Raw genomic sequence first — 14,593 nt, 5'->3', positions numbered from 1 at the left:
CTAAGTATTCTTGAGATTCTGGTGTTACCTATTGCATTGCTTACTATTCAAGCTTGACCTTAAAAACCTAAAAATTCTCATAATAGAATACACCCACACAAGAATATAACTAAGATATGCCGCTACACATTAACTAAATTATCTTCCCTCCCCACCTAGGATCCTATTCTTGACTCCACCACACATATATCGTATGACTCGAACTCCGCCCCAGGCCACATTCAGATATTACCAGACAACCTTGACTCTGCTTACCTTAGCTAGGCAAAAGTTCACCAGTCATGGACACATTTCTTAGTTTATGTTACAATATGAATGACGTTCAAGCACAAGAATTTCTGATACTCATGGTGCCTTAATAAAAGCATTACCCACATTAGGTAACCCGGGTGTCAGCTCAAATATCGGGTACTGACTGTAAGTAAGCAGGCTACTAGAATATTTAACTTCATCCCATGCTTCCTATTCTTTGTACATATGTCACACAAGCATCTTGAAGAACCCCCTTGCAAGTTAACACATTATAAAACTCAAATATTAATTTGCACTCTAAGGATTTTGAGTAGGCAAATGTCATGCTCAGCATCTCCTACTTTAGCATTGCTAACATTACCCTATGAGTGGAGACCAACATTGCAATACCATTTACTTAGCCTGTAAGGGATCATTGGTAGGGCCTCTACCTGGCATTATTATAAAATTAGGGCAACCATATTCAGATAACTAGAATGCTTTTCACACAATCTGCAACCTTTCAAAATACTCGAGTTCCATGGGGCAGACCATAAGAAATTATATGTTAACTCTCTGCTATACAAAAATGGTTTCAACAAGCTCTTGTCGAAACATGCTCAACAATTGAAAGGTGGGGTATATTGCCAACAATCTTGTATGCACTTCAGAGTAATTGTGCACGTGCAGATTTATGACATTTTCTTAAACTGCACATAATATCATCACAAGGCTTTAAATTGGATTTGCTTGCAAAGTATTGTGGGTATGCAAATATTCCAGTTAGAGTTTTACTTCTACAATCCCTCACTTTTTACAGAGCCCTGTAAACTAATATTGGAGGGTAGCACGGGAGCCGGGTAGGGGAATGGGTGGAAGGAAAAGGAGAACACTCCTCCGGGGTGAAGAAGAAATCAGCAACTTTCAAAAAAGAAAGGTGTTTTGGCAGTACTGTACTGTGAAGGAAAAGTGTTTGTTTGCTCAAGGCTAGGAACTATAGTAATAGCCTAGGAAAAGGCACATTCTATTTCTTTGTATGCTCAGCTGCTGAGGACTTTCCAATGTATTAATGGGTTTGCATTTATTGCTTCTGGTACCCTCATGCATCTTGTTCAACTGATAACAGTGAATTTCAGAAGAGGGGTGCCTAGTTAAAGAAGAAAGTACTCAAAAGGCTGTAACTGTGAGCATTGCTGCTATTGACTTAAAGGGCAAATATATGTGATTTTCTTCAACGGGCGCCAGAAGAAACCTTGTTGATTTTTGGCTAGGCTGTGGTGATCAAGGGTGGGCAAAACTATAGGCTGTATTATTATGTGCCCTGTGATTTCACTTCCAATGTCAGGGTTACAATCAGGGCTCCGATACGATTTTACTCCATACTTGTAATCAACAGGTTTTTCAGGGTTTAAGAAAGTCATTGGCTTTGCAAGTACGTATATTTCATGCTTATTAAAATATGTTCTTTCCCCTTAAACTTCCTCTTCAGATCGGACAGTAATATTATTCAAGTTCCTACCAATTTCACTGCTCTGCTGGTCACTGATTCGAAAAGATGTCAGTGGAACTTTGTGGGTAGAAGCAGGGGGTAGATTGTTCATGGTTTCCTGTTTTTGTTGGGTCCATTGCCCTCTTTTTAGTAAAAATGTATATGCCTCTTAGCTGTAAGGCTGGTTTTGAGTAAATGTCACAACTCACAGAGCAACATAATGTGGATAGTAAGCAGAGGTTCAGGAATTCTGATCATCATATTCTGTGGTGCAGTTATTCTGATGCAATTATCATCCTTATGTAAATTATGAGAGGCATTTTCTGCTGGCCCTTGAATTATTCCATTAAAGTGGCACATGAACTCCTATTGGAATGTTTTCTGACACATTCCTTTCAGTTGCAATTATTCTATTTATAAAAATTGCGTAATGACAAAAATTAGTGATTAGCGATACTTGTCTTTTGCAATAAATATGAGTTTTTCAGTGGTTGGGAAGGGGAAATTTCCTTTAAAAGTCTTTGGAGATGGTATCTCACTAAATACGCATGCTTAAAAAGTGGCTTACATCTTTATTCAGTTGCGCACATGGAAAATAATGTGCGCACGAATGCTAACCATTTCTGCACTTAGGGAAAAATGATTAGAGGGAACATTAGTGGAAGGTCTGTGTAATTAAAACCTTCATGGAACGGGTCAAAATATCACACTCTCCAATTTCAAATAGAACTCCTGAATGGAACTTCAATGTTGTCCTTTTTATACTTACTGGCCCCCTTTTGAACCAATGCATAAAACCAGTGTTAAGCACCTCTCTTACAAAGCTACTTTTCTCGTAGCTATTACATCAATAAGGAGGGTAAGTGAACTGCATGCTCTCTCAGTTCAAGATCCATTTGTTGTCATTCATAAGGACAAAGAATATCCAGCTTTCTTCTAAAACCCATTGAATTCAGCAGAGAAAAGCCTTCATACATTAGATGTTTAAAGTGCTCTGATGTACTATATAAACTAAACTAAGCTACTAAGGAAAATAGACAATTTACTTTTCCATAGTCTCCGGAAGAGAAGGGGATCCTGTCTCTAAGTCTGCTATTTCCAAATAGATTGTCAAATGCATCCAAATATGCTAGTCTCTTTCACAGAAAACGTTACCTTTCACAACTAGAGCACACTCCACTCGAGGCACTGGCTAAATGCCAAATTGGAGAAATGCTTCTTTCATGTGACAGAGGTAGAATTCCTTGGCTTTATTCTCGCACCACGGGGCGTCTTCATGGACACGCGCAAGGTTGACCCTATTCTTAACAGGCCCTCACCGACATCCATAAAGGGAGTACAGAGTGTACTCGGGTTTACCAACTTTTATCGCTGGTTCATTCCTGGGTTCTCCCATATCGTCCACCCAATCACCTCTTTACTACGGAAAAATAAACAATTTAATTGGTCCGCAGAGAAAGCCTTCTGTTAAGACGGATTTCTGAACTCTGTCCTGGAGGCGCAGAGGTTCAGAAGGCCAACCTAGTTTTTTGGAACAGGGTAACCTCTGGACAAGCCAGACCAATCAGGGTAGCAATCGCGGCACTCAAGACTAGGTCTCAAGAGGGGTGAGGGTGACTGAAAGCCCGCAATGAGCACACAAAGCAAGGACACTTACAAATTACTCCAAGCAGGTGTTATATTAAAAATATATACACATTTATTACAAGGCCTTTGTAACATTGACCGTAGCGAGAAATCACAATAAAACTCAAGTAAACCAACACATACCAAACCAATACAATATATATACAAATACAAACAAGTCTAATGAGTTAGACGCACGAAATGTGTAGACCACCTAGATGGGGAGGAAAACAGGCAGTGCGAATAATAATTAGACCCAGTCCGCCTTCAGAGGCACCTAACTAAAAGGAAGTCCAAGCCCTACGAAGAGTGGAGCCTTGTGCTCAAAAGTACCTGCACACGCTGGTGCCAACGGGCAAAAAGGGGAGTCTCTTCGAGGGAATCAGGCAGTTTAGTTCGGAGAACAAATGAAGATGAACAGAGCTCCGCGACTCAAGCGCAGCCTCCACAGTGGGCAGAAGCAGAGCGCGAGTACGGAAAGGCATGCTGTTAGACACAGCGGGGAAAAGCTATGGGCTCCTGCAGGAGGGCGACCAGTTCCTAGCTATGCTACTCACCGGTCCCCGATGCAAGCAGACCCAGGCTTCTCCGCGTCAGTTTCAGTGCTGGCAGGTTCAGATAGGAGCAGGGGACGTCTCGTTGTCGTGTAGATTCCGCAGCAGCAGAGGATGAGTTGAGGGCGTCCCAAACGCAATGAACCCGCACAGTTTGTTACCACAGCAGGGCAACGGAGCGGCCTGCGTATTTCAGCCAAAGGTACACTACTCACTTCAGACCTGGGAATGCCAAGTGTACGAATCGTGTGAGAGTGACAAGGACTCGTAATACAACAAAACCTGAGGGCAGTTACAGAGCAAGGCTCCTGGGTAGGCTGGTCAGTCTGCTGGATGGCCCAGAGACACTTCCGAAGGCTTACGTGCAGGAGATGGTGTAGATGCCGAGAATAGTTGTTTCCACTATTCCAAGGGTCTAAGTACCAGTACAGGCCTTCTCGTTCGATCAGAGGTAGAAAGGGTTTCACAAAGCGACAGCAGTGCAGAGGAGCAGTCCTTCAGCGGGTCACCAGTGATTCCTCGGTTCAGCCTCGTGGTTGCAGGATACTTGGCTCCTGTATTCCTTCGTTAGTGAGAACTCAGAAGATCGACATGGTAGTGGTGTTTCCAGCCCCCTCTTATCCACGGTTCCCTTCGCGCCAAAACGGAGGGGGCCCAATGGGAGATCTGCTCACAAAACACTCACACCATACGTGGACCTATCACGGACCACGGAGGTCCCAGGCATTCACACCACCCTAGACTCTCTGGCACCCAGGATGTGTATTGGGACCAGACATCCCAGCCCACATCCTGGAGGCACACACAAGGCCTGTAGAAGCCCGCGAAAGCATCTGTATTTCGCGGGAAAGTACATGCCCAAATAAGGAAGGCCTCGGGTCGGTTCGACCTGGGGGAGGTGAAGGGGACAAGACGGTCAGCGGACAGGACAATATGGCCTCGTGGTCTGGCCATTTTGGGAGCCAGGCCACCATTTTGGGCTAAGCGCGAGAAACGCGCTTAAAACGCCAAAAGGAGCTCAAAAACACAAGAAACGATCGCTGCCACCATTCCCGTCCGTGATTCACTTGTACCGTTCATTTACAATCCAAAGAGAGTATCTAGGACCCGTAGGAGGCTAGAGACCCAAAAGAGCTGTAACTTAGCTTACAGTGCCCTCTTGTGCCATGTTGCACGAAGGCTGCAACATGATAAAGAAACGATGGAAAACAACGTTTCCCGGTACTGACTGTCTTAAGGGCATGTCAGTTTCCCCGTAAGAATGGAGCGAAAGCCCAGAGGAGTGCGGCAGTAGGCTGCACTTCTCTGGCAAAGTCTAGATCATGGTGAAAACAACAGCAAAAAGTTTAGGGGTTGCCACATGGAAGGAAAATTACCCACAATTAAGAAATCTTTCCTAACACCTTCCAGGAGCTAAAACAAGCATTTACCACAGCACCAATTCTACAGCAACCTCGTCCAGAACTACCATACATGGTCGAAACTGATGCTTCCAACATAGCAATCGGAGCAGTCCTGTCACAACGAGACCCTGAAACAGGTCAGTTGCATCCTGTGGCATTCTGGTCTCTCAAGTTTTAAGGCCCTGAATTGAATTATTCAATCACTGATAAAGAACTGCTAGCAATTAAGGCAGCGTTCAAAGCCTGGAGACATTATCTTCTTGGAGCTAGACATACAGTCACAGTCGTCACGGATCATCGCAATCTACAATATCTGAAGACCGCTAAAGTGCAATCATCACGCCAACTCCACTGGGTTCTCTTCTTTGCAGAATATGACTTTGTCATCACCTATAGACCCAGAGTATGCAATGGAAAAGCGGATGCCCTGTCTCGCATGAGTGAGGGAGAAGAGGCATTTACTACACCGGACCCCAGGGCAATCATCTCTGAAGGACGAATCCAAGGCATGATTGCCGCAACCACCACTATAGACAACTTACAATCTGACCTACAACACTTGATGAGTCCACCAGCGCAAAAGGAATGGCTAGGGAAGGGAGACCGGTATACGATCGTGGACAACCTACCATACTACCAAGGACGAGTGTATATCTCGGATAAGAAATTACAGAATCAAATAATCGCAAACTATAATGAATCATTAGTAGAAGGGCATCCGGGAATAGCCAAAACCTAAGCTAAAATAAAGTGGTGGCGAACTTGGTGAAAGGACATTGTCCAGTTCATCACAACCTGTGGCACCTGTGCACAACACAAGTCACAAAAACAAAGTCCTCTGGTCTGCTACGTCCTTTAGAAGTACCCCCATCACCTTGGCATGCGCTATTAATGATTTTACTCTGGCTACCGTGTTTTTGGAACGGATCATCCGGCTACACGGGTTCCCATCAATATTGATATCAGACCGAGGAACTCAGTTTGTCACTGTAACAACATTACACAAAACCATCACCCAGGTTCTTAAGGAAGCAGCAGAGCATCTTGCCAGAGCCAAAGAGAAACAGAAGCAGTTTGCGGATCGACACTGAAGGGAAGCTCCCAACTACCAAGTCGGAGACAAGGTTTGGTTAGCATCCAAAAACATCCCCCTGAAAGGACCACGGGCGTTCCATCCCAGATATCTGGGACCCTACACTATCAAGGCTGTGATCAACCCTGCGGCCATGAAATTAGAATTACCGGCCCACATGCGGATCCACCCTGTGTTTTATATCTCCCTCCTAAAACCATTGAGACCAGGTACGCGGATCGATACTCCACCGGATCCTGAAATAGTTGAAGGAGACCAGAATATGAAGTTAGAAGGATCTTAGACTCTAAGATGGTCCGGTCCAAGTTATACTACCTTATAGACTGGAAAGGTTATGGACCCCAAGGTCGGACCTGGGAACCCAGTGAGCATGTCCACACTCCACGATTAATCAGGCAGATCCACCGCAATAACCCCACTAAACCAGGGCCAGAGGGGAAACCACCCATGAGAGGGGCCTTGAGGGGGAGTGCTTTCAAGGCCACAGGCCCCAGAACACAAACACCACACCATCTAGTGATGGGGCAATGGGTTACTTGATTCACTTATGTCCCTTTGGGACCCATAAACACAAGGGCCCTGGCTGGACTCAGTCCTGGCGCCTTTGGCGCCAGGCTCATATAGAGATGTGACTGTGCACTCATGTGCAACATGACGCTCACCGCCGCTTGGACCAGTTTACTTACCTTTGAAACCAGGAGTTCTCCTGCATACTCACCTCCAGGAAACTGGTGCTTCATCGCACCATCTGTAGACTTATCTCCTGACTTCCAGTGATCTTGATCCCGACGCTGCAGCACTGTACTCTGCATCCATGAACTCGGACCCTGTGAAGAAGAAGAAAGACATGGTTAGAACATCCGTCCTAGGGCCGTGTCGCATTTGAACCCACGCACCCCCTAGTTAACAATTTACCAGCTACTGTACCACTGCAGCTTTGTTCCTCATTCCCTCAGGCTTCCGCCTAAGAGCTCCGCAGCTACTGCCGGGCCGGCAACATCACCTGCAAGGGAAGAAAGCAAAAGAGCAGACATCAAAACTGGAACAGACAGCAATACAAGACAACAAACTTTACAATACAACAAAAACAGACGAGAAAAGACAAAGGCAAACAGGAACACTTACCTGAAGTATACTGGCTTATTTGCAGCAGGACTGGACTACCACGTGCAAGGGACCAGTGAAGGAACTCGGTCCAGATCATACAAGCGCCCCTGCCAGAAGCAGCAGGAACGAGTGCTCGCCAAAACTAATCAACAGGCGAGCTTTCCAGGGACAGCGCATTCCATGGGTACCACGGTTTGGAAGAAGGGGTCTGGAAGGGGTTCAAGCGCACAAGCTGGCATACTCACGCCTCCTATTCCCCACGCAGGAGCAGTCCTGAGCAGCATCACCTATTACCACCAGTCACCACATAAGCGCAGAGGGCGAAGTCGGACCCGAGCTAACCCACCCCCGGGAGGGCTGCAACCGTGCCCCAACGCCTCCGCAGAGACCAGGTGAGCGTAACAAACTCTAGCTTTCATTGCAAATGTACCTTTAGATGCCATTTGCAAAGCAGCTATTTGCCATTCACAACTTCACACAGCTTTATTGCTTGGATGGATTCAAGGGGTGATTCACAGGTGTGTCAGGCAGTGTTAAGACATCTTTTTGCCACATTACCTTCAAACAACCCACCTCCTTCTCCATGTACTGCTCGCTAGTTTATGCAAAGCTTGTGATTCTAAGCAGATCCACAAGCCTCAGAAGACATATGTTACTTACTGTAATCATATTTCTGATGCTTGTATCTGCTTGTATTCACATGGGCCCACCCTTCCTCCCCTCTTGGAGTTGAAGGTACATAGACATCTTACGCCTTTCTTTTTATTTCTGTACTCATGCAAACACTTCATGCTCTCTCATGTCAGAAACAAACGATCTGAGGGAGCGCAACGTGTGAGGGGCCATGGGTACAGTGCAAGTCACACCAGGGATAGTATTATAAACACACCCAGCCAACTTTCCTTTTTGAACTTCGAAAAAAAATCATGCAATACTCTGCACCTACAACTACATGTCGGCCTATGCAAGGCATGCAAATCTAAACAGATACAAGCATCAGAAATATGACTGGGGTAAGTACTGTATGTCATATAATAGCATTGGTTGCCACCTAATAGTTAATGGAAAACCTGTTTACCCAGACTTTTCCCCAAATTTTAATGCTAATAATCTTTTACTCGCTCGATGGATTTGGATGAAATGATCCAAGGCAACCGTTTGTCCCGGAGTCTCCCAAACTGGACATTTTGGGGACAATTTATTAAAAGGTGGGAAAGTTATTAAGAACACAAAAAATATTGTTTTCAGCCGAGTCCCATTCAGGCTTTGATTGAATTCCTTAGCACAAAAACCTCTGGTCGAATTAGCACCAAATAGGAAACAACTTCAGCACCAACTGTCACAGATGTGCCTTTTTGTGGTTTGGGGGACATCAGTCAAGTAGTTTTTAAAGAATTGGATAGATAAAAGGTTGTCCCTTTTCGAACTTCGAAAAAAATTCATGCAATGCTATGCACCTGCCACTAAGTGTCGGCCTGTGCAAAGCATGTGAATCTAAACAGATACAAGCATCAGAAATATGATTAGGATAAGTACTGTATGTCATCTTATGGCAGTGGTTGCCACACTATAGTTAAGGGAAACCCTGTTTACCCACACCTTTCCCAAAGTTCTAATGCTAATAATCCTTTACTCACTCGATGGATTTGGATAAAATGTTCCAATGCAACCATTTGTCCACGAGGCCTCCAAACTGGACATTTTGGGGATAATTTATTAAAAGGTGGGAAACTTATGAAGAACACAAAAAATGTTGTTTTTCGGCTGAGTCCGATTCATTTTCCCACAGAGAAAACGGGCTTTGTTTGAATTCCTTAGCACAAAACCTATGGACGAATTTGCACCAAATAGGAAACAACTTCGGCACCAAGTGTTGCAGATGTGCCTTTTCCTGGTTTGGGGGCCCTCAGTACATTATTTTTTAAAGTATTTGATGGAGAAAGGGTTGTCCCTTGCTCCCGATTATTTTTTTTTATATATCTCCCATGGTGCTTTGTGATAGCGAGAATGAGAGACTTTTCAGAAGTAAAAAGCTGACATTCTTTTTTTAGCTCAAAGTGAACGATGCCCACAGTAATACTTTTTGGTTTATTGGGGGAATACTGCAAGAATCTTGCAAGATTCCTGCAGTAATGTCACAAGGCGTGCCCAGAAAAGAAAATGCTTCATGTGAACCGAAGAGTGAAATGGGGTACTGGGAGGGGGTCAGAAGAAAAAACACAAGGGAGAGGAGTGGGGGACCGATAAAAGAGCAGAAGTACACATGGCGTGTTTCAGGGAGCAAGCAGAAGACCTTTGAATGTTCTAACATTTTTCAATTACCGCAGTAATTGTGAAATGCTACATTACTTTGGGAATGTGCATAATCTGTACTACCATGGGAAAGCTTATTGAGAAATACATTTGTATGAATAGAGGATGGCAGTAAAGGAGTAATTGTTCTTGTGGGAATAAAAACAGGATAAAAAGGGAGATAATCAATTGCCTTTGGACCACTGGGACTTTTCAATCATCTGTTAAACCTTCAAAGGTGGGATCAGAACTACTAGGCAGGGGGGATAAGAGTATTTTTTAATAATTGGTGCCACATGTACAGCGGCCAAGGATGTGGCCAGTGGACTCAGAGTCCCTCTGTGCTTTTGAATTTGTATGCCAATATGAAGAGTAGGTTAAGGAAAAAAGGGCAGAGGACCCTGAATCTGTTGACATGGACATAGGCTATGGCTAGTGGTATAGGGGTAGGTACTTGGGGATGGGAGGTATGGGCCAAGACCAGTGGCCTTCCCTCTTTTAAAATGATGGATGCAACTTGGACAGTGGCCTCAGCTCAAAGGCTGTGGCCACTGGACATGGCTAAAGGCCATGGCTAGTAGCCCTGAAGAAACTATATTATAACAAAACCCTTGAAACACAGTGAACATTTTTTATTCAAGTGAGAGTTAAGGTGTCTGATTTATTGGAAAATAAACCTTGAAATTCAACCAGCGTGGGAAGTGATTAGCTGCTTCAAACAGCATCCCCCTCTTTTAAAGCCCATAAGCACATACATGAGATCACAGAAAGGATTCAAAATGACATAGCAAATGACATCAAGGGGGACTTTTCTGGAAGGGCGGGGCACCAAGTGAAGACGCTCATCACTTCCCACAACCGCTGAATTTCAAGGGTTTTGGGTGATAAATCAGATTGACTTAAGCATTTTCACTGAATAATAGCCATTGCCGGTGTAACATACGCCATTCTGACATTTCTTAAAGGTCAATATCGGTCAGTAATTCATAGAATCACTTCTGCCCCCTTCTTTAATATCGGAATTACCACCTATCACTTCCAGGAAGGGGGTGTAGGTCCCTGTGACATATTAATGGTCTACACGAATCGCTTCCAGGAAGGGGGTGTAGGTCTCTGTGACTTATTAATGGTCATTAAAAAGGCTAAACATATAGATAACTGTGTTCTTCTTAATTTAAAAGGCATATTTGTATCAGATAGAATTAGAGGAATGCACAGTATAAGAACAGTATCTAAGTTCCATCAATTGCATGGGCCTCTATGATGTGTCTTTGTAGACACGCAATTTTCAACCTTGTTCCATTACAGAGTACCTGTGATGGCATAAGAATGCATAGAACAATAACTACAGCACTACAGCAAAATTACATATCATACCTACTTTTAGTTTTAGCTCATGGTCAATCACCCTACAGCATTTTCCTCTTCAGAGACTCAAACGCTGAGCTGTTAATTAACTGTTCATCGACACTGGAATCACTGTACCCTGTGTTTAGAGAGTGGGGGTGGAAAGAATTAACCTGAAATTATTCCGGATTTTTGCGATAGTGGAAGGTGAATGTGACCATGTAAAACTGTGCTCATTCTGTTTGTTAAAATGATAGCTGTTGTTGAATTGGAAGGGCACACAGAGGTGCACTTTGCCACTTGGACAGCAGAGGGCAACCTAACACTGATAAATTGCATCAGCTAAGTACTGAAACAAAGTATTTTATATATACATAGATGTAAATTTATATTTTATAGATAATTTTTCTTTATCAATAATGTAGAAAGTTCTACCAAAACAAGTAAAAAATGAATGTATGTCACACGGGTAGACATTCATATCTATTTGTGATAGGCATAGAATTATTCAAACAAGAATGTGCTACTTTTCTGTGCGCAATCTGCATACATCTAAAGTGAATTGAATATCTATGCCAATTTCAGTTTCTTCATCTTCCCCCAGGCCAGGGTTTCAAAGGCCAGTCTGTCAAGATGTGTTCTTGTGATCTATATGTCATGTTCTCATGGAATGCACTCTCTTGTTGTCTCGTTCACAGGTAAAGCAGGACTGGAAGTACGTTGCCATGGTCATCGACCGGATCTTCCTTTGGATATTCATCATGGTCTGCCTGCTGGGCACAGTAGGCCTTTTCCTCCCACCTTGGCTGGCCGGGATGATCTGAAGGCGCTATTAGACTCTCACAGATCCCCCACCTGCCGCATGAGGGAGAGCTAGGGCGGGGGCGAATGGGGCCACGCAGATGACTAATCTTCCCATAGGATTTCGCATTGCATGGAAGTTCTCGAGAAGATTTTGGAGGTGCCGTGAATGGGCAGACATTCTTGTTAAAGCTTCCTTAGAGCGGAGGAAATCTGTATTAAAGTGCATCATACACAGCATGGCTGGGAATGTTCATATTTATTTTTAATGGGTGGGTGGGATATGTGGGAACACCAATTCATTCAGAAACTGACAAGGAATAACAAAATGGTTGGAAACCACCTCATGATAGGCTATGCTGACCATTCCTGTGGGCCTTCCAGTATTGTGGAATATGCAGTGCCTCTCCAGGGTCCTGTTCAGAAACTAAATTGTCTTATAAAGAGAGAATTCCTATTTATGACATATGTATATTTTTGAATTTGGTAAGAGCACTTGGTGCCAGTTTTAGAATGAAGATGCTGAGATGTCAATTCCTAGAGAAACGTTTTAAATATGTACTCTTTTTTCCAAAAACTATTCCCATTTCTTTTGCTTTTTAGCATTTGTGAATTGCGCACTAAATGTCACGCTGGTATATGGAATGAAACAATGTAAAGCCAGTTTTATGTCGTCTACACTGAGCTACAGATGCCTGTAAGAGGTATCATTTGGTTCGGTAAACATAGATTCAAGGAGTCAACTCAACAGTGTTCCTCTTGAATGACTCTTCCGGTGAAAGAAAAATATAGGTTAATTCACGAGCCTTTCAGCTCAATATTATCTCCTCTGCCACTGAGCTAGAGAAATCATCACTCCTCTATTCACACTTCTGAACAGCAAGAGATTCTAGTGGTGTATTTGTCAATATTATAGAGAGAAGAGATCTAATGTCTTCTTCTCCAATCAACAAAACTGTGTGGCCCTTCTGTTTTGACCTCAGTTCTCTAACCTATGAAAATTCCTAACACTTGAAAATAGGCTATTTAATCCCTGAATTTCCATGACATATAAGAAATAAGAAAATGTACATGGGTCATTTCCAGAACAAGGCATCTAATATAGGGGTAATGCAGTAGTTCATTGTACAACTTCTCAGCTCCTTATTAAGGGTGCTTCTGCAGAGCAGAGGGGCCATCTCTCTTTACTACCCATTAGCACCTGGAAGGGATGCTCGCCAACCCGGGTGCTCGAAATGCCTGCTTTATTGTATGTTACAAACATGCATTCTGAGCAGCCTGGGTAGCCAGCACACCCTTCACTTCCTTTCCCCGGTCACCCTCCCCCCTCAACTCTTAGCAACCATGTAGCTCCCTACACGGGAGCTAATGGTGTCCTTTTTTTTTATAGAAAAAAGAAACTTGCCTGCACTGAGATGTGCCAGGCCGCACAGTGCTGTCCCCAAAGTTATAGTCATCAACACTGAAAATGCACTCCGGGGACAGCACTCTGCGGTGCCAGGCTGCTCAGCTAAATTACGTTTATTGAAAAAAAAAGATCCCATTAGTACCCATCTAGGTATCTAAATGGGTGCTAATGGCGCTATGCCCCGAGGCAGCAGGCAGATCCTGTTGGTAATGGCACCGCCGCCCTTGTTAAGGGACCCTCACTTCGCTCAGGCACTTGACTTAGATGGTGGAACCTTACCGTCAGGTTCTGCCCGTCACCTCTGGGCATGTCACGTCATTGATGCAGGAAGAGCTCCACCACTGAACAAAATATAGCTGTTTCCATTGGTTGAAGAGTGCTTCTAACTAAGAATTCTACTGCCAAGCTCACATCGCTGATCGACATAATGCAAATTAAGATATCCAACATCAAGCCAAGGCTGCTCGTGGGCATGAAAAGGTCTACAGATTCCACGCCTTGGCACAACATGGAGGACTGGGCCTAACACGTTCATGCAACAGGGAGATTTGCTTTTCATATTTTACATGGGAAGCAGTCAGATACTTGTACTTATACGTTTCTGTCTGGCAACCAAAACTTCTCTTTGCCTATCCTTTTTCTTTAAACAGTTACCCACCCAGACTGCTGCCAAAGACTGCAAAAAACATTCTGTTTGACAAATACATCACTGCAGTCAGTGTCTCCACATAGAAAATGAGGCATTGTTGAGGAACCTGGACGTACTTAAGATTGAAATAAAACTGGATTTACAAATTCTCTCTAGTCTTTCATTTTGTAACAAGTCTCTGGGTCATGGAAGATTGGTTGCAGGCGTGAGTGGCTGTCTGAGCCCGCAGGTGTGCATGAGTTGCAGAGTGAGCGCTTGTGTGAGAGAGCGAAGGAGTAGACTGGCGAATGAAAAATTGAAGACTCCTCAACAAGCAAGTGACTGAATTATATTTTGGCTGGGACAGAGACAATGACATGTCAAAGTATTTCATAACATGTGCTTGTCTTGGCTCCCCCTGGCCCATCAGAAGCACGTGTCACTGTTTTGGAAATCAAACCGTCCCATTACAATTTCAAAATTGGTCAATTTGTCTCTGAGAATTGGACGGAGGGATTGAGGGATGAAGGAAGAGATGTCGAAAGAGTGGGAAGGATGAAGTCAAAGGCAAAGGAGAGAACAAATCATGATAGGAAATCTTGAAGGGAGAAAGG

General features: G+C 43.9%; 1 protein-coding gene across 1 annotated transcript in view; it reads left to right on the top strand.

Moving 5' to 3' along the window:
• CHRNA4 (cholinergic receptor nicotinic alpha 4 subunit) overlaps positions 1 to 14,149 on the top strand; it is a 691,740-nt gene extending 677,591 nt beyond the window's left edge. The window contains exon 6 of the mRNA XM_069650802.1: positions 11,841 to 14,149. Within this exon, the coding sequence (XP_069506903.1) occupies positions 11,841 to 11,966 (126 nt within the window). The 3' untranslated portion in view covers positions 11,967 to 14,149. The remainder of the gene's footprint in view (positions 1 to 11,840) is intronic.
• The last annotated feature ends 444 nt before the right edge of the window (positions 14,150 to 14,593 follow it).

The sequence above is a fragment of the Ambystoma mexicanum genome, chromosome 3p (assembly GCF_040938575.1).
Source record: "Ambystoma mexicanum isolate Mex_15411 chromosome 3p, UKY_AmexF1_1, whole genome shotgun sequence".
Classification (NCBI taxonomy): domain Eukaryota; kingdom Metazoa; phylum Chordata; class Amphibia; order Caudata; family Ambystomatidae; genus Ambystoma; species Ambystoma mexicanum.
Note: the sequence above shows the minus strand (reverse complement) of the source record. Positions and strands in the feature narration are given on the sequence as shown.